Below are 25,448 nucleotides of genomic sequence, written 5' to 3'. Positions count from 1 at the left end.
ACATCCCAAAACTGGTGGTTATTCCCCCATAAGATATACCAGACCCGCAACAAAAGTCAACTTCTGTTTTGCCACACTGGCTAACAAGAAGTCAAAAAAGCCATTTCCTTAGGTATTCCAGTCCTTGTAGCACCAAAAACACTAAACTTAATGATGAGTTTTAATTAAACCAATTTCATCAAGCAAAGGCTTTTTCGGATCCAAAAGGACAAGCCACAGCCCCAGGTCAATTATATAACTCAGATTTAACCCAATAATCATGCTGTTGCCAATGCTTTAGTGTCTCAAATCTACAGGTTTATTTATAAAAAGAAAGAAAGAGGTGAAAGTTAAAAGTGGTTAAAAGAATCAAATACATAAATAATTGCAAAGTCCTTGGATTAGGCTTGTAACTGGGATGGAATAAACTGATGGCTTAAGTCAAGTCTCTGGTTGCTTCCAAGTCACTGGAAGGTCCTCAGGCCCTTGGAGACAATACGGTGGAACAGGTGTTGATGCGCACCGAGATCTCACGGGAATCCTCCAGAGAGGTCTCCAGGAAAGTTTCCCGGAGGTAACCGGCAAATCCTGTGCCAAAAGTTCCATGGCAGAGCAGCTTTGTTCCTTCCCCCATTGTAGGAAACTTCCCTGCCTCATAGGCACTTGTCATAGACGAGTCGCTTCAGTATTATTAGGTCAATACCATCTAGTCCTGGTGACTTAATAATGTTTAAATTATCAATTTTGTTCCAAAACCTCCTCTATCAGCACCGCACTCGGGGAGTTTTCCTCAGATTTGCCAGCTCCAACGAAGGGCTTCGGTGTAGGAAAGTCCCCCACCTCCTCTGCCGGGAAGGTTGATGCAAAGGATTCATTCAGCTACCCTGCAATAGCCTTGGCTTCAGGGTGAGCTTGGTCAGCACCTCCCTCCTCCAGCGGGCCCACGGACGGTCGGGCAGCCTTCCGGATGCTGCTGTACTTCAAAAAATTGGTGTTCGTCTCGGCGACTTTTGCCAGTCGCTCTCCTTCCTTTCTTGGCCTGCCCAAGTAGACGTTTACCCTCGGTTGGCCGAGTTCACCCTCCTTCCTAGATTCCTCGGGAGGGTTTGGCTTCCAATTGTGTAAGGACGCCTTTTTTGCCTTCCACGGCCTGGGCCGTGGTGGTATTTTTTAACCCTCTGCCTGTTTTATCCCCCTTTCGGGCTCCACGGTCATGCTGGGCCCTAGGCTGGAGCGTTTCCACAGTTTCCAGGCAGCGCGCAGGGATTTCACTTTTCGGAGCGTTGCTTGTAGCTGCCGCGTAACCCGCCCTCGCAGGCGGCGGCGGTTCCCCCGGGGGCGTCTCTGGCAGCTGCCCCCTCGCCCGGGACCCCCCGCTCGCCCCCCCTCAGCCCGGCCGGCCCCGGAGACTCCTGGGGGCGCGGAGCCGCCCGGCCCCGGGGCTCCGGCTCCGGCTCCCGCCGCCGCCGCCGCCTGCAGGCGATGGGGCCTCTCGGCCGCCGGGCAGCGCCTCTCCCGCCGCGGCCCCGGAGCCCGCCGGCGAAAGCTCCCGGCGTCGACGCGGCGCGGGGGGCGCACGAGAGGGCGCCTGAGGCGCGGGAAGGAGGGGGAGGGGCAGGCTGACGCCGGGCCCCGCCCTTCGCTGGGCCGGCGGAGGCGGAAGCGGCGCCCGGGGCAGGCTGGGAGTTGTAGTTCCGGACTCTCCCGGGAGCGGAAGTGGCGCCGGACGGGGGAGGCGGGGCTCGCGCGGCCGGGGAAGCGTTGGGGGAGGGGGGGGGGGGCCGTTGGCGCTCCGGGCATGCGCAGATCGCGGGGCGAGACCTTCCTTAACCCCCGCGCGCCCGGCCCCCGCTGGAGCCGCCCTGGGGCCGCCCCGGGCTCCGCCTGCGGCGCTGCAGCCTCCAGGTACCGGAGCGAGCCCCGGTGCGGGGGGCCCTGGGGAAAGGGGCGGAGGGAAAATGTCGGCGCAGCCCGGACGAGGCCGGGGGGGGGAAGAGCCGGGGACCCGCGGGGGGGGGGCTGAGACCCCCTCGGATTTACCGTTGCCCCCTCCCCTGGGGACCCCCCCGCCCCCTCCCCTCCCTGAGACGGTCTCTGCCCCCCCGTACCCCGTTTCCTCCCCACTTCGCCCGTGGCCAGTTCAAATCTCCGGTCTGGGGTGCCCCCCCCGCCCTAGGCCTACTCTTCTAGGTCCCCTGCCTGAGCTCCGGGCCCCTGTTGTGCCAGGCCCTGCACCAACACCAAGCGAAATGAGGCTCCGTTGCGCCCGGTGCTGCAGAGACGGGAAACCAACTCGGGGACCTGGTTGCTCCCGGAGGGGCAGAGACCCGAAGTGAGATCTGGGCCCTGTTGTGCCGGGTGCTGCAGAGACCCCCACACGGGTCAGACCCACTGTTGTGCTGGGGAGACCCCAATGGAGATCTGGGCCCCCGTTGTGCCGGGCACTGTAGAGAGCCCAACTGACATCAGGCCCCCCATTGCGCCAGGTAAAACTGAGACCTGGACCGAGATCACGGCCCCCCTGGTGCCAGGCAGCGCACGACTGCGGCCCAGACTGCGGCCTCCGGTGTCCCGGGAAGTTCAGAGACCTCCGCTGAGATCTGTGTCCCCGTTGGGCCTGGCCCTGCACTGATCTCAGCCAACATCACGCCCCAACCAGTGGTGAGCTGGAGCCGGTTCACACCAGTCCATGTGAACAGACTGTTAAATTTTGAAGCCGGTTTAGAACCGGTTGTTAAAGGGGTGGGCAAACTCCAGCCAGTGGGCCACATCCGACCCGCAGAACCGTCCTGTCCGGCCCACCTGAGCTCCCAGCGGGGGAGGCTCTCCTGGCTTTGAATCTCTTTTTAATTTTTACTCACCTGGCAGCACTCCGGGTCTTCAGCATCGCTTCGGCAGAGGATCCTTCACTCGCTCTGGGAATTCGGTGGCAATTCGGCAGCAGGTCCTTCAGTGCTTCCGAAGACCCAGAGCAACTGAAGGAACCGGTTCTTCAGGTTTTGGCAGCTCATCACTGGCCCCACCACTGTACTGGGCGCTGCACAGACCCTGACAGAGATCCTCCCCTCACATTTTGCCAGATGCTGCAGGGACCCTAAATAAATCAGGGATCCTGTAATGCCGGGAATTGCAGAGCCCCCGACTGAGGTCAGGCCCCCTGTTGTGCAGGGCTCTGCACAGACACTGACGAAGATCAGGGTCCCCATTGTGACAGGTGCTGCACAGACACCAAGGGTATGTCTACACTGCCATTAAAAACCCGCTCAGGCTCACAGAGCCTAAAAACTCAGGCTCACAGGGCTCAGGCAAAGGGGCTGTTTAATTGCAGTGTAGATGTCTGGGCTCAGGCTGGAGCCAGGCTGTAGGACCCTGTGAGGTGGGAGGGGGCGAGACCTTAGGCTGCAGCCCAAGCTGGAACATCTACACCACCATTAAACAGCCCCACAGCCTGAGGCATGTGAGCCCAAGTCAACGGGCACGCGTCAACCGCTGGTGTCTAACTGCAGTGTAGACATGCCCACAGTGACAGAGTCTCCTTGCCACAAAAAGCTCAAAGGCTAAATAGGCAAATGGTGGGCGGCTACTCTCCATTTTACAGATGGGGAAACTGAAGCTTAGAGAGCTGAAGTAATTTGCTCAAGTTTGCATAGAGAATTTGGGGCAAAACTAAGAACTGAATCCAGATTGTTTGAATTCTTGCCTCTCCCCTTATACACAAGCCCATTGTGTGTGTGTACAGTGTTGTTTTGATTTGAGTGTTTGCCTTGCATTGGCTTCCAAGGGAGGTTGTGGAATTTCCTTCATTGGAAGTTTTTAAAACCAGGTTAGAGGTACACCAGTCTGGGAATGTCTAGGGATACTTGGTCCTGCTTCACCACACCAGGCTTGAGTAGACAACCTCTCAAGATCCCTTCCATGCCTACATTGAAATAATTCTCGTGTCCTGTGCCGTGTTCTACACTGAGCTGTTTAGCATTGTGTCATTTGGAAGTGTGATGCACCATGTTGTGTTGCAGAGTTTTATGGTGCATTGTTTTGCGTCAACTTGTTTGGTGCCTGTGTTTTGTTGGTTTGAGTTGAGCTCCTTTCCATTGTGTACTTTTGTCCTAGGGTGTGTTAGTTTGCACTGTGTTGCTTTCTTTTCCTTTGTATTGTCATTTCATGCTGTGGAGGGTAGTGGTTTTTTGTTTGTTTCTTTTCCTTCTGAATTTCCTGACATTATGTTGTGGTGGGATTTATTTTCTATGCTGTGTTTTTATATGTATATATTGCATAGCATCATAGAAACGTAGGACTGGAGAGGACCTCAAGGTGTCATCAAGTCCAGCTGTCTCTGCCGAGGCAGGACCAAGTGCATGTAGATTATCTCTGACATTGGTTTGTCCTACCTGTTCTTAAAAACTTCCAGGAAAGAGACTCCACAGCCACCCTTGTAAGACTCTTCCAGAGCTGAACTACCTTGGCTCTGGTGACACCCACACAGATTTTAGTGATGAGCAGCTCTGGAGAGAGAGGAGACCCGAGTGAGTGGGCAACTGGGTAAATAGACTAAAGTTGAGAGGAGAAACATTTACGTGTCCAAGGTCACCCAGGCTGTCCGTGACAGAGCTAGAAGTAGATTCCAGTTCTAGTGCTATCATGCTGCTGTTTAGGGTATTGAAGGTCTCTGCCACACTGGTGTTTTAGGCACTGGTGCAAACTCTTAGTATGGACGCAATTTACACTAGTGCACTCTGACACTGGTGCACCATGTCTGAATTTGAAGGTTTGGGAAAAGGGGGGAACAGTGACCTCACTGAGGCGTAGGGCTGGCTGAACAGTGCAGCTGGTAACGGAGCGGCAGCAGTGAGTGCTGGAGGTATGAGCCAGGAGCACAGCCCCACAGGACTGGACACTGACTTCTCCTGACCCAGGATACCACCCCCCCCAGCTGTTTGCAGAGAGTACAGCTGAGCTGCCCTGCCAAGACGCCTATGCATCCATGGACAAACCACCTATTTTTGCAGCCTAATAAAGTGTGATATGGGAACCTTTCCAAACTGTGGGTGACGGGGCTCTGGAGTTAGTGGGGTCTGTTCGTGGCTCTGTCACTGACCTGCTTGGTGACCTTGGGGAAGTCCTAGCCCCTCCCTGTTTTCCTCTTACCCATTGTCTACTTTGATTATGATCCCTTTGAGGCAAGGACTGCCCCTCTCTGTCTGTGTAGTGCCCAGCACGATGGGGGTACTGATCTCAGTCAGATTCTCTGCCATGCGCAGCACGATGGGGCCCTGATCGCCATCAGTGTCTGTGCAACGCAAGGCACAGTTTATAGAGTCACAGACTTTAAGGCCAGAAGGGACCATCCTGATCATCAGTTTGATTTCCTGCGCATCGCAGGCCACAGAACCTCCCTGTAATAGACCCCTAACCTGTGGCTGAGTTAATGAAGTTCTCAAATCATGATTTACAGACTTCAGCTTGCAAAAAAATCCACCATTTACACAAGTTTAAACCTCCAAATCTGCCATGCCCCATGGTGCAGAAGAAAGCAAAAAAAACCCTCACGGTCTCTGCCAATCTGATTCTGGGCAAAATTCCTTTTCATCCCCAAATATGGCAATTAATTAGACCCTGAGCATGTGGGGAAGACCCAGCAGCCAGACACCTGGGAAAGAAGTCTCTGTAGTAACTGAGCCCTCCCCATCGAGTGTCCCATCACCAGCCTTTGGAGATATTTGTTGCTAGGAGTTGCAGATCGATGACATGCCATTGTAAGCAGTCCCATCATACCAATCCTTCCATAAAGGTATCGAGCTCAGTCTTGAAGCCAGTTAGGTTTTTTTGCCCCCGCTGCTCCCCTTGGGAGGCTGTTCTAAAACTTCACTCTGAGGGTTAGAAACCTTCCCCTAATTTCAAACCAAAACTTATTGACGGCCTATATCCATTTGTTCTAGTGCCAGCATTTGTGCTTAACCTAAAAACTCCTCTCCTTCCCTGGTATTTAGCCTTCTGATGTTTTTATAGACAGCATTCATATCTCCTCTCAGCCTTCTTTTGGTTGGGCTAAACAAGCCAAGCTCTTTGAGCCGCCCCTCATAAGGCAGATTTTCCATTCCTCAATCATCCTCATAACCCTTCTCTGCATCTGTTCCACTTTGAATTCATTCTTCTTAAACACAGGAGACCAGAATGGCCCACAGTATTTCAGAATTCACCTCCCCACCCCTCTGCAAAGCCCATCAATTAGGGATTTATCCAGTGAAGTGGGTGACTTTGAGCCAGACACTGAAAGATCCTTGTGCCTTAGGTTCCACAGTGGCCAAAGGAGTTTACTAGTACTCCCTCCCCAGACTCCCGGGGGCAGCCAGGGATAATTAGTGGGTTATGGGAATTAGAAGATGAAAATTCATTATGAAGAATGATATTTGTGTGTTTATTATTAAATCCCTAGATATCTAAGGGACTCAGCTACTGATCCTGCAGTGAGTTTCTGCCCTTCCCCACTGTCTATAGCAGCACTTTTAAGAACAGGCCAGGGAAACATGTAAATACTTGGAACCAAATTCCGGTAGCTGCTGAGTATGCACAAGTTTAAATGAAACCAAGGTCCCATCACTCTAAGGACCTGGCCCCTAGTGCAAAATAATAGACACTCCCTGGAAATCTGAAATGGCCACTTCATAACTGATAGAATCTTATTTATCTCTTGACTTGTGGGAATTACCAATAAAAGAAAGAACCCTGTGAAGGTGATACCATGAGGGAAAGATCTCATGTATCTTTACAAATTGGTATAATCTAATCTGGACATTTATATAGTGAAATGCCTTATTCATAGCCCTATGGCGATTGCCTGTACCCTGTAGGGACCTTAATTCTGCCCAATCCCAGTTGCTTCTCAGCATACTCCCAGCATACCCCCAAACCCCTTCACCCCCTCCAACTATCTGCTGCCAGTCTTCCCTCGCTGCTATCCCTTTCTGAGTGGCAGAGAAACTCTAAGTTCTATCCCCTTTCCTTTGCCTCTCAAAATTGCCTGACCCAGGTTTTGCTCCCTGTGTGAATTGCAGGTAGGGAAGGGGGATCATCACTTTCTGTGTATTTACTGAACGCTCATCTAGTCACTGATGCCTTCATTAATGCAGAAATAAGGTTGCCCCGCAGTATGTTGGGCCCTGCCAGAATGACAAGTTCAGCAAAAGGTAAACCTCCAAAAACTAGGAAATGGAGAGCAAATGTGCATACCAATGCAACCTTAACTCTGCCCCCGGAGCTGCCAACAGCCACTGGGCGTTCTCTGCCTGCACTCCACCTGCACTCACTCTGTTAGGTGTAGCTGCACGAAAGGTAGAGGTGTTAGTTAGAGCAACTTGGTGGAGGTGTGATTGTGATATGAGAAGATCTGGGTCTGAGTTCCCCCCATGTGTGTGATGAAAGGAATGAGGTGCATGTGTACCTTGAGCTTCCAGTCTGTATTCTTTCTGCACTGGGCTGTGCATGTTGTCAGGAGGAAATGGGACTGTTTGCCATGGGAATGGTCAGCAGTGAGACAGGATCTGAGAGCACTCTGTGTGCTTAACGATGGGTTAGCGAATGTAGAATGTCAGCTGGAACTTCTGTGAGTAAGGATGAAAGAGTTGTAAAAAGTGGTGGAGAGGTGTACAGTTGACCAAATGTGTGGCTGTTTCTGGGGAGCAGGCTCAGTATCTGAGTGTAGAACAGGTGTCAGTAGCTCCTGTATTGTGCAGCTCATCTAAAAACAAATTTCCAAAAGAAACTAGAGTCATATCTATTTGCGCGACACTTCACCATGTACACCGACCACTCTCCCCTGACCTGGCTACACCAGGTGAAAGGAGCCAATGCCAAGCTCCTGAGCTGGAGCCTGCTCCTGCAGGATTATGATATGGACGTGGTCCATGTGAAAGGAAGCGCTAACATAATAGCGGATGCTTGCCCCGGAGGGGGGGCCCTGAACTCCCCCAGGTCACTGGTCCGAATGACCCCACTCAGTTCAGTCTCTAAGTGGGGAGAGATGTGACGCAGCAGGGAGTTGGGTGGATTGACTGGGGAATGTCTAGTTCTGCTGGGACTGTGTGCATGGGAGATGGGAAAGCAGGGGATGACTCCACTTGAGTGAGGATACCTGAGCCTGTAACCTGAGCTGGGAGGGGGTTGGACCCAGGTGACACCTGTGCCCAGGAAACTGGAAAAGGCTGGAGGAGGAGCTGGGGGAAGGAGGAGTGAGACTGCGGGAGGGGGGGTTTCAGTTTTGGGGCTGGCTGGTAAGATGCAGAGAACCCCAACCCTCCCTCAGTGAATCCAGAGTCCCGAATGCTGCCAGCCCTCTCTTTGGGGCTGGAGATGCTCCACAGACTGTTCCCTTCCCAGGGTGGACCCCTTCTGAGTAGAGAAGGTCTCTCCTGTTAACTCCTCCTCCAGTCCTGGCATGGTTTGCAGGTGTGGAGGGGCTGGTCCATTCCAGAGTAAAGCAGCAGTTAAACCTCTTCTGTGCCAGCGTGGGGTTTATATAGCTCTTCATAGGCACCCAGGCCCAGGGAACGGCCCCTTATCAGCCCCATGCCTGATGTGGTGGGGCAACCCACTGGCAGCATTGCCTTTGAGGGTGCTGCTCCCTCCTGCTCCCACTCCCTCCCCTCCCCTCCCCCTTTACTGCCACCACAGTGCCTGTCACCTTCACTTCCTGAGCGGTGACCCCCAGAAGGTGTGTTTTGTTATCCCTTTCCCTACCCCCCAGGATCTGTTGTGCACCCTCCGTCACTCACCTCTGTCTCAGGAGACAAGGCAGGTCACTGGGTGCGGGTGATGCTCTTCTGGAGCTCCATCATCACTGACCCTCTTTGAAGGTTGCCGGGATGCTGATGTGCACTGGAGGGGAACTGGGGCTTGACTGAGCCCATACTGCATTTGGCCAACACGGTTTCACTGTAAAGCCTGCTCTGCATTGCTGCAAATTGCCCTTGGTGGCGTTGGGCGCATAAGTCTCTGTAACGCTGTCTTCAGTGACTCGAGAGCATGAGCACCAGCCTCAGGCAGACCGGTAAGAAGCAGGGCACAAACCCCAAACTGATTGTGAGGTCGATATGTAGATTTCACCCACCAAGTATCAAGTGTAGATGCTTCAGGCACTGTGCTGTAGCTCATGAAAGCTTATGCTCTAATAAATTTGTTATTCTCTAAGGTGCCACAAGTACTCCTTTTCTTTTTGCGAATACAGACTAACACGGCTGCTACTCTGAAACCTAGCATTAACATGGAAACACAGACAGTCCCCTTGGGTCATCCCATATATCCCACCATGCAGGTGAGCTCACCTTTGTGATAGATGGTCCCTTTGATGTTATGAGTGTAATATAGTGTCTCATTGAAAGGTGACAGGGCCAGAAAGAGTTAAGTAGCTCACAGACTGACATGACCCATGGCCGAACTTTAGAGACTGGTTAGGAAGATCTGTAAATGAATACAGCTTTGAAATGCAGCCTGCATTGTTAGAGATAGAAGGGAAGATGTTTATTCAGGTCTTGTGATGTAAGCAAACAAGTCTTGCCTATTGCTTTAGTTTTGATTCAAAGATCAAAAAAGGAGTATTAACATTTAGGAAAATACTTGAGTGAAATAATATTATTGTCTATATATTGCTTTGAAGGTTGTGGTAACCTGTATCTGAACTGTTTAATGATTTCAGAGTAGCAGCCGTGTTAGTCTGTATCTGCAAAAAGAAAAGGAGTACTTGTGGCATCTTAGAGACAAACAAATGTATTAGAGCATAAGCTTTTGTGAGTTACAGGCCTACCCTTTGCTAATTGCCATGATGTTTGGGAGAAGGAAAATTAATCCTACTGTTTTCTTAGGCCAAAAGGCTCAGGAAATGTATAAAAACCTTGGGACGTGATCCTTCTTCATCTTAGATCTGCTTTGGGTTTCAAGAGAGGGAAACCTTAAGCCATAAGGATTGAGATCCCCAATCACTGACTGGAGTCACCCTGAGTATGGACATCGGACTATAACCTATGGACTGTTTCTAAAAGTTTGGCAACTACAAGCTCATCTCTGCTATTTATCTGGACCTCAAGAAGTTGAGCTCAAGTCTGTATATATATTGATCTTTTAACCAACACTCTCTCTCTTTTCTTTTTTAATAAATTTTAGTTTAGTTAACAAGAATTGACTATAAGAATGTATTTTGGGTAAGATCTAAGTTATCATAGGACCTGGGTATGTGGCTGATCCTGTGGGGTTGGAAGAACCTTTTCTTTGATATGATGAAATAAGATTTTCAGTAATCGTCATCATATGTTTGACGTGTGTCTGGATGGAGGCCGGAGGCTGAATATTTTAAGGGAACTGCGTTGTTTGAACTTCTGAGTAACCAGTGAGGTACTATAGAAGCTGTCATGTACTGGCTTGGTATATCGAAGTATTGGAATATCCACCAGCTTTTGGGGTTTTTCTGCCCCGTTCTGTTAGCAGTTCACCCTAATTGAGTGACCTCAGCTAGCTCCCACGGGCAGCATCATCTCCCCCTTACACCAGGGGTTCTCAACCTTTTTCTTTCTGAGGCTCCCCCAACATAGTATAAAAACTCCCCAGCCCACGTGGGCCACAATAACTGGTTTTCTGCATACAAAAGCAGGGGCTGGCGTTAGGGGGTAGCAAGCAGGGCAACTGCCTGAGGCCCCATGCCACAGGGGCTCCCACAAAGCGACATTGCTTAGGCTTTGGCTTCAGCCGCGGGTGGGGGGCTCAGGGCCCTGGACTTCAGCCCCATGCACTGGCATTTCAGCTTTCTGCCGTGGGCCTCGGCAAGTCTAATGCTGGCCTTGCTTGGCAGCCCCCCTGAAACTTGATCACGGCCCCACAGCGGGCCCCAGACCCATGGTTGAGAACCACTGCCTTATGCCATGAATCACAGCAATGTTCAGGTTACTGTCAGTCCCAAAGGACCAGTCACTTTTCTTAGGTCAATTGAATCTTAGATTTCACAACAAGGACAACACTTATAGCCAGTCCTGTAATAACCTGTATTAAGATGTATTTAAAAGAAAACGAGAGTTGTTTACAAAGTTAAAGAAGGTAATCATATAGATGCAGATGAGTTAGTCATAAATTTAAAAATGTAATAGAAGCTTCTCTAATAAGCAAGCTCTACATATTCTTTAGGACTAACCCAGGCTAAGGAGCTGGGCATCTCTTGCTTATGCCTAGAAACTTTCCCCTCAGAGTCCAAGCAGCATACAGATAATCGGTTCCTTCTGTAGGGTTTTTTTTTTTTTTTTATCCCCTTCCTGCATGTGCTCTGAGCTTCTGGGAAGTCAGCTAATGGGAAGTCAAGAGCACAACAACAGTCTTTTGTCATCTTTAATATCCCATAATAGGTGTTGATGGACCTTTCTTGCCAGGCAGGGTGTAATGCATTCTGTTGGCAATCGGGACTTGATAAAGTGTCTTTCCTGTCTGGTGATTTACAGAGCCACAGAGGCTCCCAATGCAACTAGTCAGATATTAACCCAGGCAGCAACTCGGAAGCATTCAATAAAGTCTAAACACTAAACACATTCTTATAATTCTAATACCTGTTTTAACAATAGTAACACAGGAGACCCAGACTGATTCCAGCTCTACGTTTGTCCTTGTTAAATTAAGACTTGGGGGCTGTTGCCAGAGCTAACTCCTCATCTCCCAGTGTTACAGGCAGGATGGGCAGGGATAGTGTCTCTAGCCTCTGTTTGCCAGAAGCTGGGAATGGGCGACAGGGGATGGATCACTTGATGATTCCCTGTTCTGTTCATTCCCTCTGAAGCACCTGGCATTGGCCACTGAGCTAGATGGACCATTGGTCTGATGCAATGGGCTGTTCTTATCTTCACAGTCAGGAGGTTCTACTCCTTTGGACTCACTGGGGAGCAACAGAAAGAAACAAGGTGTGCTGAGGTGAGGAGGCAGAGTTCCTGGTGTCACTCTTGCCAAAAGCTAAAACTAGGCCCATCCCATGAAAGGGGGCACTCCCAGGAGAGACTGTATAAAGGCTGGAGCATCAAACAACTTTGTCCCCAAGGCAGCTGTGTCGGGTTTACAATGACAGGGAGAATCCCCCAAAGTGACTCCTTTGATTCTGCTCTTCTCTGGCCTTTGGTTCATAGAATCATAGAACTGGAAGGGACCTTGAGAGGTCCCTCTAGTCCAATGCCCTGCACTCAAGGCAGGACTAAATATTATCTAGACAATCCCTGATGGGTGTTTGTCCAGACTGCTCTTAAAAATCCCCAATGATGGAGATTTCACAACCTCCTTAGGCCATTTATTTCATTGTTTAACCACTCTGACAGATAGGAAGTTTTTCCTAATGTCCAACCTAAACTGCCCTTTCTGCAATTTAAGCCCATTGCTTCTTGTCCTATCCGCAGAAGTTAAGAAGAACAATTCTTCTCCCTCTTCCTTTTAACAAGCCTTTATGTACTTCAAAGCTGTGATCATGTTCCTTCTCAGTCTTGTCTTCCACAGACTAAAAACCTTAATTTTTTCAATCTGCCCTCATAGGTCATGTTTTCTAGACCTTTAATTGTTTTTGTTGCTCTTCTCTGCACTTTCTCCAATTTTTCCACATCTTTTCTGAAATGTGGCACCCAGAACTGGACAGAGTACTCCAGTTGAGGCATAATCAGTGCAGAGTAGAGAGGAAGGATTACTTCACGTGTGTTGCTTACAATACTCCTGCTAATAAATTCCAGAATGTTGTTTGCTTTTTTTTGGAACAGTGTTACATTGTTGACTCATATTTAGCGCCACTATGATCCCCAGATTCCTTTCCTCAGTACTCCTTCCTAGGCAGTCATTTCCCATTTTGAATGTGTGCAACTGATTGTTTCTTCCTAAGTGGAATACTTTTGCATTTGTCCTTATGGATTTTCATCCAGTTGACTTCAGACCATATCTCCAGTTTGTCCAGATCAATTTGAATTTTAATCCTATCCTCCAAAACACTTGCAACCCCTCCCACCTTGGTAATGCCCACAAACTTGATAAGTGTAACAGAGACTCTGTTACCGAGGATTTCACCATGTCTCAGAGGGTTACACCCGTGTAGGAGGGGGCTAGTCTTGTACTGGAATAAGGTCACTCTGTGCTTCACAGTGTGGCAGAACCTAGAATGTCCATTAGTAGGGAAAAATCCTGGCGGGAATTGTCTTGTGGAATGGACAAAACCCCTGTCTGAATTCTCTCACGTTGCCCTTCTCACCCTGGCAGGCTGCAGAATAACATCCAGGTTTCACGCCAGATTATCCCATCCTCCCAGGGGGAAGGAAATAGCTTTAGTGGAGCTGGCTCAATTAAGGGATTATCAGGGAGCTGGTGGTGGGTTCTGCTTGGAGGGAGAGGAGCAGTACAGGCAAAGGAGGATGGGAGCTGCTAGAGGTAGTGGGAGGCAGAAAATATGTAGGGTGCAGAAAAGGAGGCGACAGGATGTGACAAACTTGCTGAGACTTGTGTAATCTATGGTGTCATGAGTTGTCATCCCCGGGGTGCAGTCTGGGGGGCTTCTGGGAACTGCTGTGGCCTCTAACCCTTAAGCTGGGCTGGCCCTTCTCATTGCTGGAGATTCAGCCAGCCTCTCCAGGGCCTGTTATCACACAACATGATAGCAGGTGGCAGCATATACCCAATTAAGATACCTGAGTGCTTTACCTAAGTCACTCAAAAACCGATAGAAGACATCAGCCAATTTCCCAGTTCCCCAGCCTTGCACACCTGCTGTAGTATAAATCCAGAATTATACCATCTTATAGTGCACAGGGATCTCTATAATGTAAGATTATTAATATAGTTCGCCTTGGCCTTGATATGGGAAAGGTATGCACAACAAGCTTGTGCTAACCAAGCTGAGATTTTCCCCAGACACTTCACTCGAAATAAGATAAAGCATAAAAGAAGTGTATTAACTACAGAAAGATAGATAGGTTTTAAGTGATTATATGTGATAGCAAACAGATCAAAGCAGATTACTTAGCAAATAATGAAAAACTCAAATTTAGCCTAAGATAGTAGATGGATAGAATTTCAATTAGCAATTTTTCATCCTGACTGATGATACAAGCATTCCATCAAGTTTCCATACACAAGCTAGAAATCCCTTGACCTGGGTGGGACCAGCACTTCTCCCAGTTCAATCTTTGTTCCTCAGGTGTTTCCCAGAGTTCACTTGTGTGGGGAATGAGGCCAAGAGATGATGTCACCCCCACCTTATGTAGCTTTTCCATATGATGGGAACCCTTTTTTCTAAAACTCTGTTCCTAGTCCAATGTGTGGAAAACTACTGGTACCAAAATGCAGTTCAATGTCATGTGGTCCGTAACTTCAGATACAAACATGATCCATGCACGCAAATAGGATAATCATATTCAGCAAATTACAACTTTTCCAATGACACTGCACATGATACATTTTGCTCAAAATGCATCTTCATTATGTCCTAATCGTTTTATAATCGTACCACTATGCTGAATGTGGGTATAGTGTCAGGTAGGGCCTAATTTCAAGTCAGAGGAGTTGGGAATGGAACATCCCTTCTTTATGGAACAGGAAATAATCCCCCAGCCAGGGCTGGGAAAACTTCCCAGACTCCCAGTGCTGGAGCCTAAATCTACTGAGACTTCATTAGTTACCACCACCCCCAATCTTTGTGGCAATTGCAAACTTTATCAGTGATGATTTTATATTCTCTTCCAGGTCATGAATAAGAATGTTAAATAGCACAGAGCCAAGAACCAATCCTTGTGGGAACCCCCTAGAAAGAAATCCCCTCGACCATGGTTCCCCATTTACAATCACAGTTTTTAATGGATGCTGTGTTTATTTTGTATCTTTCTAGTTAAAATATTGTGCTGAACCTGTAAGTCATATGCCTTACATCAATACTATTAGTTGCAACCAAACTTTTGATCTCATCCGATAAGGATATCCAGTTAGTTTGATAGGATCTATTGTGTCTCAACCTTTGTTCATGGGTACTAATTATATTACCCTCCTTTAATTCTTTATTAGTGAAATCCAGTATCGGCTGCTCCATTATCTTGTCCAGCATCGATGTCAGACTCTTGGATACAAGTTATCTGGACTCTCTGATTTACACATGTCTAACTTTAATAGCTGCTGTTTAACAGCCTTGTGAGTTATTGATGGAATGGAAAGAGTGTCATCATCAAGATTTTATGATATGAGTATATCATCTGTTTTTCTCCAAATCCAGGAGAGAAATATTTACTGAACACTTTTACCTCTTCTGAATTATTTTTGATAATTCTGCCAGTTCCCTCTAGTAATTTACCACTACCACTGTTGGGATTAATTTTGTACTTAATATACTTTTAAAAACTTCCTTCTTATTTTCATTGATTGATCATTGATTTCTGATAGCTTTCCTTTCCAATTTTCTACAATTCTTATATTCTTTACTCTTGACTTCCCCTTTTTCCATATATTTTATTTGGAGAGTGTTGGGATTCCTACTAGGGAGCCACCAGCAGGGCCCAGAGACAGCCCCATCTCCTATATCAAGCTCTGGCTAGTAGGTATGTGATAGATGTGAAGACCCTGCCTCCGTCTCTCATTTGGGAGACACAAATGTCTCTTTCTAATCTCTGATGCCTCCTGGCTGCTCTAAGCAAGGTCGGGGTGGGACTCTGTTAACATGTGCCTCCCGGAGCTTCCATTTACCTGGTGCTGCTGTTCTGTGAATAGTGGGGTTGTGACTGGGGCAGCAGGTACTATTGGACTCTTGCTCTTTCTATTGGGCTGGTGACCTTCAAGGAGGTGGCTGTGTATTTCACCAGGGAAGAGGGGGCTCTGCTGGACCCAACTGAGAGATCCCTCCACAGGGATGTCATGCAGGAGAACTATGAGACGATGGCCTTGCTGAGTAAGGAGTCCTGTCCCCTCGGTTAGTAGAAGCTGTGGGGTCTCTAAAGAACTTGAGTTTAATAACTTTATACGTTTATTCATCATACAAGTTTTGACAAGTTTCCTTGCCCCCCTTTTTTTGCCTTATCTCCCACCCACTATTATAATTTTTGGACATGTGCCTTTTTGGTGCAGTCAGTCATTTAAAAATTGCATTTAATGTATCCTTATTGGCTACATTAATAACTACGTTCATAACTGAAGCTTTCATGCCTTTTTCCTCATTTTAAGAGGAAAATATGCCCCCTGTAGAATTCTAAATTGAGTAAATAGGTGTGTGACTCATGCATGGCTTGTGTGACAGTCAGATGAGCTCCTCTTTTGATAGGAGAGCGTATAATGTTGCCCTTCAGGACCCCATGGGTGAAGGGAGTACAGAGCCATGGGAATGAAGGAGAGGGCAGGGAGTAGATAAGTCCGGAGTACCAGAACAGGGTGTGTGCACGGTTAGAGCTAAGAAGCAGCAGGGAGGGATGAGGTAGTGAGAGATGAGGAGAGAACACAAGAAGCTCCCAAGGTGCTGAGAGGTGGGGATGGCTGAGACTAATGGGAAGAAGGGGATTGGAGTGTCAGTGAAGGGCACCTAGGAAGTAGGCTGGGTGGGTCAGTGGGAGGGAGGAGAGGTTTGGGGATATAGAGCTGTGGGGGATCCAGACCTTTAACCCCGATTCCTTACCCAGGCCATGTTGCTTTAGAGCCTACACTCCAGTTTTATTTCTGTTCAGTTTCACTTCTTTATATATTTCCCCCCCAAATATTATTATTTTAACTCTTGACCTCCCTCTCCCACTCATTACCCCCTCCCCATATAACCTCCCCATCTCTATGCACAGGGACTCAGGCACAAATGGGCACTTTGTTGATGATGTCACAGGGTGGTAGTTTAGCCTGATAAATTTTTACACCTATAAGATTACGTAATGGGGTACAACTTGCCCTTGTACATGGCTATTAAGTTAATTGAGAAAATTAAATTTGGTGAAACAGAGAAACTTGACTTAGAATGGGAGTACTTGTGGCACCTTAGAGACTAACAAATTTATTAGAGCATAAGCTTTCGTGAGCTACAGCTCACTTCATCGGATGCATAGTAAAGAGGGTCTTGCACTGTGCATACTTACAAGTTATGGACACCATTGGAAACAAAGATCGAGGGGAAAGGGAGGCCGTCAGAAGGGAGGCCCTGCTTCAGTTTACTTTGTCTCGGGGACCTGATAAAATGGAAAAAATGGTAACTGGGAATGGAATTTATCCACTTCTTTATGGTAATAGAATGGCTATATACCATATCTGCTCCTTTACTCTGATTGCAATAATGTCAATAGCTGCCCCAACTGATATGCGGCCTTTGGGAGGTCCATAATTAAGCATCAAGCATCAGGGCTGTCCCTAGCCATTTTGGTGCCCTACGCAGCCCCCCTCACAGGACCAGGCCTCCATAGGGGGGCAGAAGCAGCCTTGGGGGATAGGAGGGAAACGCCCCCCAGCAGGAGCTGGCAGTGCGGAGTGGGTTGGGGCTGTGTCATTCCACTTCCTGCCACCCGGTGAGTACAGGGCAGGTCCGAGCCCGTAGTCACAGGGTGGTGGGAAGTGGAGTGACCTGGCCCCAGCCCGCACTGCTCTGCTCCCCTGGCTCCCAGCCAAAGGGTAGGAGGAACCACCCCCAAGAACTCACCGGCGGCATGGAGCAGGCTAGGGTTAGGTTGCTCCACTTAGCACCGCCTGGTGAGTGCAGGGCGCCTGACCCCTACTGCAGTTCTTAGGGGAAGGGGTGGAGTGGGGGTGGAGAAGGGGAAAAGCAGGGGTGGGGGCTCTGGGAAAGGGGTGGAGTAGGGGCAATAGGAGTGAGAGTTTGGAGAGAGTCTTGTCCCCCCTCTCCCCATCTGCAGCAGCCACAAGCTGTCTTCCCTCCAGGCTCCTTGGATCTTTGAGCTTGTCCCTCCTGAGGTTGTGTGGCCCAGTTCTTGTTTCTTACATTCTCCTTTTCTGGAAGAATTGGAGGCTGTTGCTCCCAAAATTTTAATTAATATTAATTCCCCAGACTGCTCCATATACTGGGGGAGTTTAACTCTCCCTCCCATTACACCTGAGTCAGTAGATTTCCTAATTCCCCAAAATGTGCTTTTGCGATGTCACAGTTCTGGGGTAGCTAAGCCTTTGACCTGCCTCCATTGTCGGCTCAAGGAATGCCCCCTCAGGTTAATTAGGATAGTGGGCTATAATTGGTTAGAGAATTATGTTACAATATGTTAGAAGTGGTTAAGTTAAATTTCAGTGAAATGATCGGTTAAGCTATAGTTGAGAATATTACTATAGAAATTGGGGTTAAACAGGAAGGGGAAGGGAAATTGGAATGATGCTTGCTAAAGGGGTGGAAACAGGGAATGGGGAACAGGGACACAGGCAAGGCAAGGCTCTGTGGTCTCAGAGTTTTGAAGGGAGATACAGGGTAAACGCTCTGTGGCATCAGAGCTGGGCAGGGGAACAGACTCTCTGGGTCTGACTGGTGTGAACGGCTTCAGAATATGCTTGCTTGGAAACTAATCCCAACAAACATCACATTGTCTGCGCTTCGGACTTCGGGTCTTTTGCCACTTGCTGTCTGCCTGACAAGAACCAGGGAAGTGGGAGGGTGAATGGGAAAGCCTGGGTTCTACCCCTTCCACCATTTTGTGTCTGTCTTGTCTATTTAGATTGTAAATTCTTCAGGGCATGGGCCATCTACTATTCTATGTTTGGTACTTTGCCAACCACAATGGGGACCCACTGTTAGTTGGCCCTTAGGCACTAAAGTAATGAATATGATTTATAATAATAATAACTCTCCTGCCACTTTGAGCCAAGAAAGCTGGACTTGGGATGTTACTGCTTAAAAACTAGCTTGGCTTAAAACCATGGTATATTCTTTTTGACAAGTATCACACAAATTCCACTGACCTCTGGTTTTTTTCTTTGCTTAGAGCAGGGTTTCCAGTTTCGAAACTAGATGTGATCTCGCAGCTGGAAGAGGGGAAGAGACGTGGGTCCCAGACCTCCAGGGCTCTGAGAAAGAAGTGCTCCCGAGAGCTGCCTACACAGGTGAGGAATTGGTTAAACGAATGCAAAAACTGTCCTTGAATACAGGAAACATTTGGGATGCCCTACAAAGACCTTGTGAGCTTTCCAAGTTCAGGATAGTTCCCTGCAGATGTGGAATCATTAGGCAGATGTCACTCATGGCCTCTCACCTATCCTGACTGACAACTGGCAGCTGGTCCTTCCCCAATCTCACTTTTCCCTGAGAATTCTGGGGAGATGTGGACCCAGAATTGATCCCATCTTTCCTCTCCTTTGAGGAAGAATTTGTGGAAAATCAGCTCCTGACAGGTTTGATCTCTCCCACACACATTTTGGCTTGTTCATCCCTTTTTCCATTCTTCTCTCTGAGATTTCCTTTCTCTCTAGCATAGGGAGTGAGCTATGTCTGGATTCTCTCTGTCTCCCATCAGGTGACAAGATGGTGAGTGAGAATGAGGAGGAGACACCCCAGCAGAAATATGCTGAGCAAGTAGTACCACATGAAATATTATCTGGAGGATCCAAAGGGAATGATTCCAGGAGTTGTGCACTCCCAGAAAAAGCAAAAGCCTGTGAGAGTCAGCAGAGGCCAGAGGAAAACTTGAGTAGCCACTCGCACCTTATTACACGTAAGAAAATCAATTTGGAAGAGACATGCTACACGTGCCATGAGTGTCGGAAAAGCTTCAATGGGACCTCTGACCTTCTCAAACATCAGAAACTCCACAGTGGAGAGAGACCATTCATGTGCTCTGAGTGCGGGAAAAGCTTCAACAGGAGCTCTTCCCTTATCACTCACTGGAGAATCCACACGGGAGAGAAACCTTATGGATGCTCCGAGTGTGGGAAATGCTTCAATTGGAGCTCACATGTAATCAGACATCGGAGAATCCACACAGGTGAGAAACCTTATGGATGCGCCGAGTGTGGGAAATGCTTCAATCGAAGCTCAAACCTCATCAGACATCAGCAAATCCACACAGGAGAAACGCTCTACACATGCTCTGAGTGCGGGAAAAGCTTCAATCAGAGCTCTTCCCTGATCACACATCAGAGAATCCATACAGGAGAGATGCCCTACACCTGCTCTGAGTGCGGGAAAAGCTTCAATCAGAGCTCAAACCTTATCCGACATCAGCGAATCCACACAGGAGAGACGCCCTACACATGCTCTGAATGTGGGAAAAGCTTCAATGATAGCTCAGCCCTTACCACACATCAAAGAATCCACACGGGTGAGAAACCCTATGCATGCTCTGAGTGTGGGAAACGCTTCAATCTTAGCTCAACCCTTATCAGACATCAGCAAATCCACACCGGAGAGACGCCCTACACATGCTCTGAGTGTGGGAAAAGCTTTAGTCAGCACTCGCACCTTATCATACATCATAGAATCCACACAGGAGAGAAACCCTACACGTGTTCTGAGTGCGGGAAACGCTTCAGTGATAGCTCAGCCCTTACCACACATCAAAGAATCCACACAGGTGAGAAACCTTATGGATGCTCTGAGTGTGGGAAAAACTTCAATCAAAGCTCAACCCTTATTAAACATCAGAAAATCCACCTAAGAGAGAACTGTAATAAATGCCTTGACTAGGGCTGGCCATAGATTTTTTTTTTTATTTTTTTTTTTTTAAATCACATTTGCTATTTCCCACATAGTGATTTTTTGCACCATCTTCACCATAGTTTCTCAGCTCCACCAGACGAGTTGCCTGCTTCTGGGTTTGCAGCTAACACTGCTTTGGGATCAGTCCTGTTATCTTTTCTGTCAACTCCTTTCCCTTTGAATCATAGTGTATGTCTCTCCAGCCAGGAATGTTCATCATCTCCAGATGGGAGAGAGAGGTTTGATCCCAACAAGCTACACTGAGGCAAAAAAGTACCTGTGCCTTACATCCACTAGGGCTGTACATGGTGTTGGCTGCTCAAGTTAGTGATCTTGGTGAAAAAAGACAATTATAGTGGTAGTGCAGATGCAGCTCAGGTGCAGTCGTTGTCATTAGCTTTCCCGTTGACCTGACCTAAACTCCATCACTTTTCCTAGTCTAAACAAACGCTGAGCATCACGGTTATATGTTTCCCCATTTCAAAGCAATTGTTAGACATCAAGTTCCCCCTTGGGGAACAAATTGTTTCATTCCCAGTTGCTCTGATGTTACTTCAGGTTGTGCTGGAGAGCAGATATTTTTACTACCATTTTCCTCACTTAAAATATATTGAACTATAACAAGGGGCAGGAAAAAGGAAAAATGTCATTTCACGCTCTGTAACAACAGAAGAACATAGGTTAAGGTGGAGGAATTCCCTTATTCCCCATCACCATCCCAGTCCTCCTGCTGTTGAATTGGTTAGGTCAATATTTTTGTCTAAAGGGCTGGGAATAGGATTCTTTAGTAAATGACTTGTAACTAAGCAAAATACCCTTGCATTTGGCTCCCAAAGCAGTTCTGTCTAGGCTCTGAAGGAGGTCGCTCCTGAACATCTCTCCTTCCTAATCAGGTGCATGTTGCCTATTATTTGGGAAATAGAATCCCTGTCTAGGTAGAGATGAGAAAAAAATGGAAGTGACATTTCTGTTCAGCTCACACCTGGGAGATGCTGCAAACGTGTAGAAAATGAAATCCATGTTGAATGTGATATAGCTGCAGAAAGGTACCTATTTTTTTATAGATACCTGACATTTGGTGTCTTACAGGGATTCTAAGAAGCACATGAATTTAGTCCCTAATTTAAATCTGTGCCACCAGATTAAAGAAATAAAAGGGCATATTTGGAGGAGTTATACCTCACTATCGCTACTGATATGTTGTATGCTAGGTGAAGAATTCTATGCCAGAGAAGTGTAAATTTACTCCAAGGAAGGTCAAAGATATGACAAGAACTTGGGTAGAAATTGCAGGTACTAGGGGTTGATTTTCACCCCAGAGATGGACGCTATGGTGACCTGTGGCCCAGGTAAACTATTTTTAGAATGCTGCTCCCTAATTAAGTGGCATTGATCACACTCCTAAAGGATGCCATGATTACATTGGGCACAACTGTCTTTTACCATTTGGATCCAAAGTTTCATGAAGCATAGAGAGACTCTTAGAATCATAGAAGATTAGGGTTGGAAGAGACCTCAAGAGGTTATCTAGTCCAACCCCCTGCTTAAAGCAGGGCCAACACCAACTAAATCATCCCAGTCAGGGTTTTGTCAAGCTGGGCCTTAAAAACCTCTCAGGATGGAGATTCCACCACCTCCCTAGGAAATCCATTCCAGTGCTTCACCACTTTTCCTGATTAAAATTTTGATAAATTTTAAAATAAATCTTCTGTTAAGAGAAAAATTACTTGAGAGAAGATGTGGAACCAACCAGTTCTTTTTATAGGTGTTGAGCCTCTTTTCATTTTGAATACAGCTCTTTAACCCTCAGGCCTGGCTTTGGAAACCTACTCAGAACTGGCCTTGTGTTTCTTTCATTGTTGATATCTTTGGGGTTCACATCCACAGTACATACGGTTCAAAGCAACAGATACTTTGAGAAACCTGCTGGGTGAAGCAGGCCTTTTACAAACTGACGTTGGCCCAAAGTCTGCCTCCATTCAGCTGGATTGGGACATGTCTGTATCAAAGCAGTGGTTCACACCTGATTTGCCCAGTAACCTTGGGGGAAGGGCTGGTAAGATAGGATAAGTAGGAATTGACCACAATAATGTTAAAAGTAAGGGTGACAAACCTTCACCTTGCAGGTCAACAAGCCTCTTCTGTTTATTCCTGCTGACATATCTTGCACTAATCACTCTCAGGCAGCACCCTCATCTAGATGGCCATTGGTCTGACCCAGTATGACCAGTCTTGCGATCTTATGTAAGCCATGTAGGACCTTGTCTACACTGGCAAGTTTCTGCGCAGTAAAGCAGTTTTCTGTGGTGTAATTCCAGAGGTGTACACACCGCCAAGCCACTTAATGCGCAGAAACTGCGCAATTGCAGCACTATAAAAAAAAAACAAAACACCCCGACGAGAGGCGTAGAGCTTTCTGCACTGGGGCTACAGCGCTGCAGTGCCCATGTAGACACCCTAGTCGATTACAGCGCTGCTATTGGCCTCCCACAATCCCTGTTCTCGCCTCTCTGGTCATTGATTTGAACTCTACTGCCCTGCCCTCAGATGACCCACTGTGAACCCCACCCCTGAAATTCCTTGGGAAATTTGAAAGTCCCCTTCCTGTTTCCTTGGTGATGCATGCAGTGGCCTCAGCGCATCTTTCCAGGTCACCAGGCCTGCTCCACACACCAGGCTGTCCCCCGCTTGGAGCAATGATGAGATGCCAATGAGGTTCAGCATTTGGGGAGAGGAGGCTGTCCAGTCCCAGCAGCGCTCCAGCCACAGGAATTATGATATCTATGGACAGATTTCACAGTGCATCAGAGAAAGGGGCCATGACCGGGACACACTGCAGTGCAGGGTCAAAGCGAAGGAGCTGTGAAATGCCTACCACAAGGTGCAGGAGACAAACCACCACTCCGGTGATGCACTCATGAGCTGCCGGTATTAAAAAGAGTTGGAGGCGATACTCAGTTGTGACCTCATCTCCACTATGAAGGCTACTGTGGATACTTCTGTGGCTTGTGTGCTAGTTGAGAGTGGACCGAGCCAAGAGGAGGAAATCTTGGATGAGGATGTGGAGGCCGAGCAGGATCCAGAGGCAGAGGAGGACTCAGAGGCCAGAGATACCTGCAGCCAGGAGTTCCTCTCTGCCCCAGAGGAGACAAGCCAGTCACAGCTGTCGGAGCTTGGCAAAGCGCAAACAGGAGAGGAGGCCCCTGGTAAATGGCTTTGATTTTGGGAATCACTGAAGTGAGTTCTTGGGGACAGGAGGGTTGCAGATAGCAGGCCTGTGTCTGTATGATGCACGTACCACCACATGCCCAGTCTGAGCAGCAGAACAGGGTAATGATTCACTCCTGCACTTCTGCTTTGTTTCTTGCCCCATTAAGGGTAACTTTCCTGCCCCACTCTGCTGTCACTATGGCAGTCATGGGAGACCTTTGCTGCACATAGGCATGCCACATATAGGCCAGGGCGGAAACTGCAGTCTTGGAGAAGACCCTCCCTTGATTTCCTGCTCGCCCTCGGCAATGAGATATCTTCTATAATGAACACAGCCTGTGGAAAATGTGGGCACAGGAATGATTATGAGCCCCCCTTCCCCCCCCATTGCTGTCTCGCCCTAAGAGCCACATGCCCAGGGTACAGTACAGTCCTGGAACAGTGATTTCCCCTGCTCCTTCTGTTACTGTTTTGGGGGTCTTGTGGCTCATGTGTGCTTGCTTGGGGTTAGCCAGTTAGTGATAGGTATATGAATAGTGGCTGTGTTTTAAATCACTGAATCGGTGATCTGTGTTTTGCAAACAATACTGCTTCTGTAAAATGTTGCATTTTGGCTTCACAGATAAGACCTTGGGAGCCCAGCCTCCTCCTTATCACCAGCTGAATGGCTACTCAGATTTAGAAAGCAGCCCTGAAGAGAACTTTCTGCATGATGTCATGATGCACTCCGCAGCTGAAAAACAAGAGTTGAAAGAGTGGCCGTACAGCGAGAAAAGGACTGAAAGGAGAACATGGTGCGCCAGAATGAAGCCATGGAGCAGCTCTTAATCTTTATGGAGTGCCAAGCGGATACTCTCCAAGTGCTACTAGCACTGAAAACCGAGCAGCTCTGCGCCCGCCCTCCCCTGTAGCCACTGTGGCAGAACTCTTTCCCATGCGCCCCTCCCCACCCTGACAATACCAACACACTCTTATCAACCTCCTGGCTCCAATCTGTACCGGCTGCATTCCACTCCTTCCCCATCCCGGTCCAGCCCTGCGGGCGCCCCGTACCCAGTGCACTCAACACCCGTCCCTCTGCAGGTTATTGCTGCAGAAGAAAAGTGCCCACTGCACTGTACTCCAAAGGATAAGGCTGCATATGCTACCTGGACATACACAAATTTTTAACTGTCCCAGGACCCCCGTTCCTCATGGGACCCTCCCTTCCCCCCACTCCCCACAGTCCTGATTTTTGTTGTTGTTGTTTGTTTGTGTCTCTCCTCCGGTTGTTGTTTTTTAATAAAAGAATACTTTTGCTTTGAAAGCAATCTTTATTCTGTTAATTAAAAGCAAACAGAGCCCTGTAAAGCAACAGCCAATTTTCTTTAACCTTCAGAATGCATCGTCTGTAACAATCACAGACACCTCCTAGCACTACAAGCACTGCACTCCTGTGCATAGCAACAAATGTTAGTGGCTTTCAGCTTCAAATTGCTGCATCAAGCCATCCCTGATCCTTTTGGCCCCATGCTGTGCCCCTCTAATAGCCCTGGTCTCTGGCTGTTCAAACTCAGCCTCCAGGACTGAGCCTCAGTGGTCCAGCCCTGAGTAAAGCTTTCACCCTTCCCTTCACAAATATTATGGTGCATAC

General features: G+C 48.1%; 3 protein-coding genes across 3 annotated transcripts in view; all 3 read left to right on the top strand.

The window, feature by feature from the left end:
- Positions 1-25,448, top strand: part of LOC119849403 (zinc finger protein 501-like) — a 1,099,011-nt gene that overhangs the window by 33,855 nt on the left and 1,039,708 nt on the right. The window lies entirely within an intron of this gene.
- Positions 1-25,448, top strand: part of LOC119849388 (zinc finger protein OZF-like) — an 875,044-nt gene that overhangs the window by 324,236 nt on the left and 525,360 nt on the right. The window lies entirely within an intron of this gene.
- LOC122455346 (zinc finger protein 501-like) lies at positions 1,826-25,121 on the top strand. The gene is made up of 3 exons (XM_043503887.1): positions 1,826-1,884; positions 18,897-19,014; positions 19,386-25,121. The coding sequence occupies exon 3, from the start codon at positions 19,433-19,435 to the stop codon at positions 20,591-20,593; it is 1,161 nt and encodes a 386-aa protein (XP_043359822.1). The 5' UTR covers positions 1,826-1,884; positions 18,897-19,014; positions 19,386-19,432; the 3' UTR covers positions 20,594-25,121.

The sequence above is a fragment of the Dermochelys coriacea genome, chromosome 28, assembly GCF_009764565.3.
Source record: "Dermochelys coriacea isolate rDerCor1 chromosome 28, rDerCor1.pri.v4, whole genome shotgun sequence".
Lineage (NCBI taxonomy): Eukaryota > Metazoa > Chordata > Testudines > Dermochelyidae > Dermochelys > Dermochelys coriacea.
The sequence above is the reverse complement of the archived record's forward strand: the minus strand, read 5'-3'. Positions and strand labels throughout refer to the sequence as shown.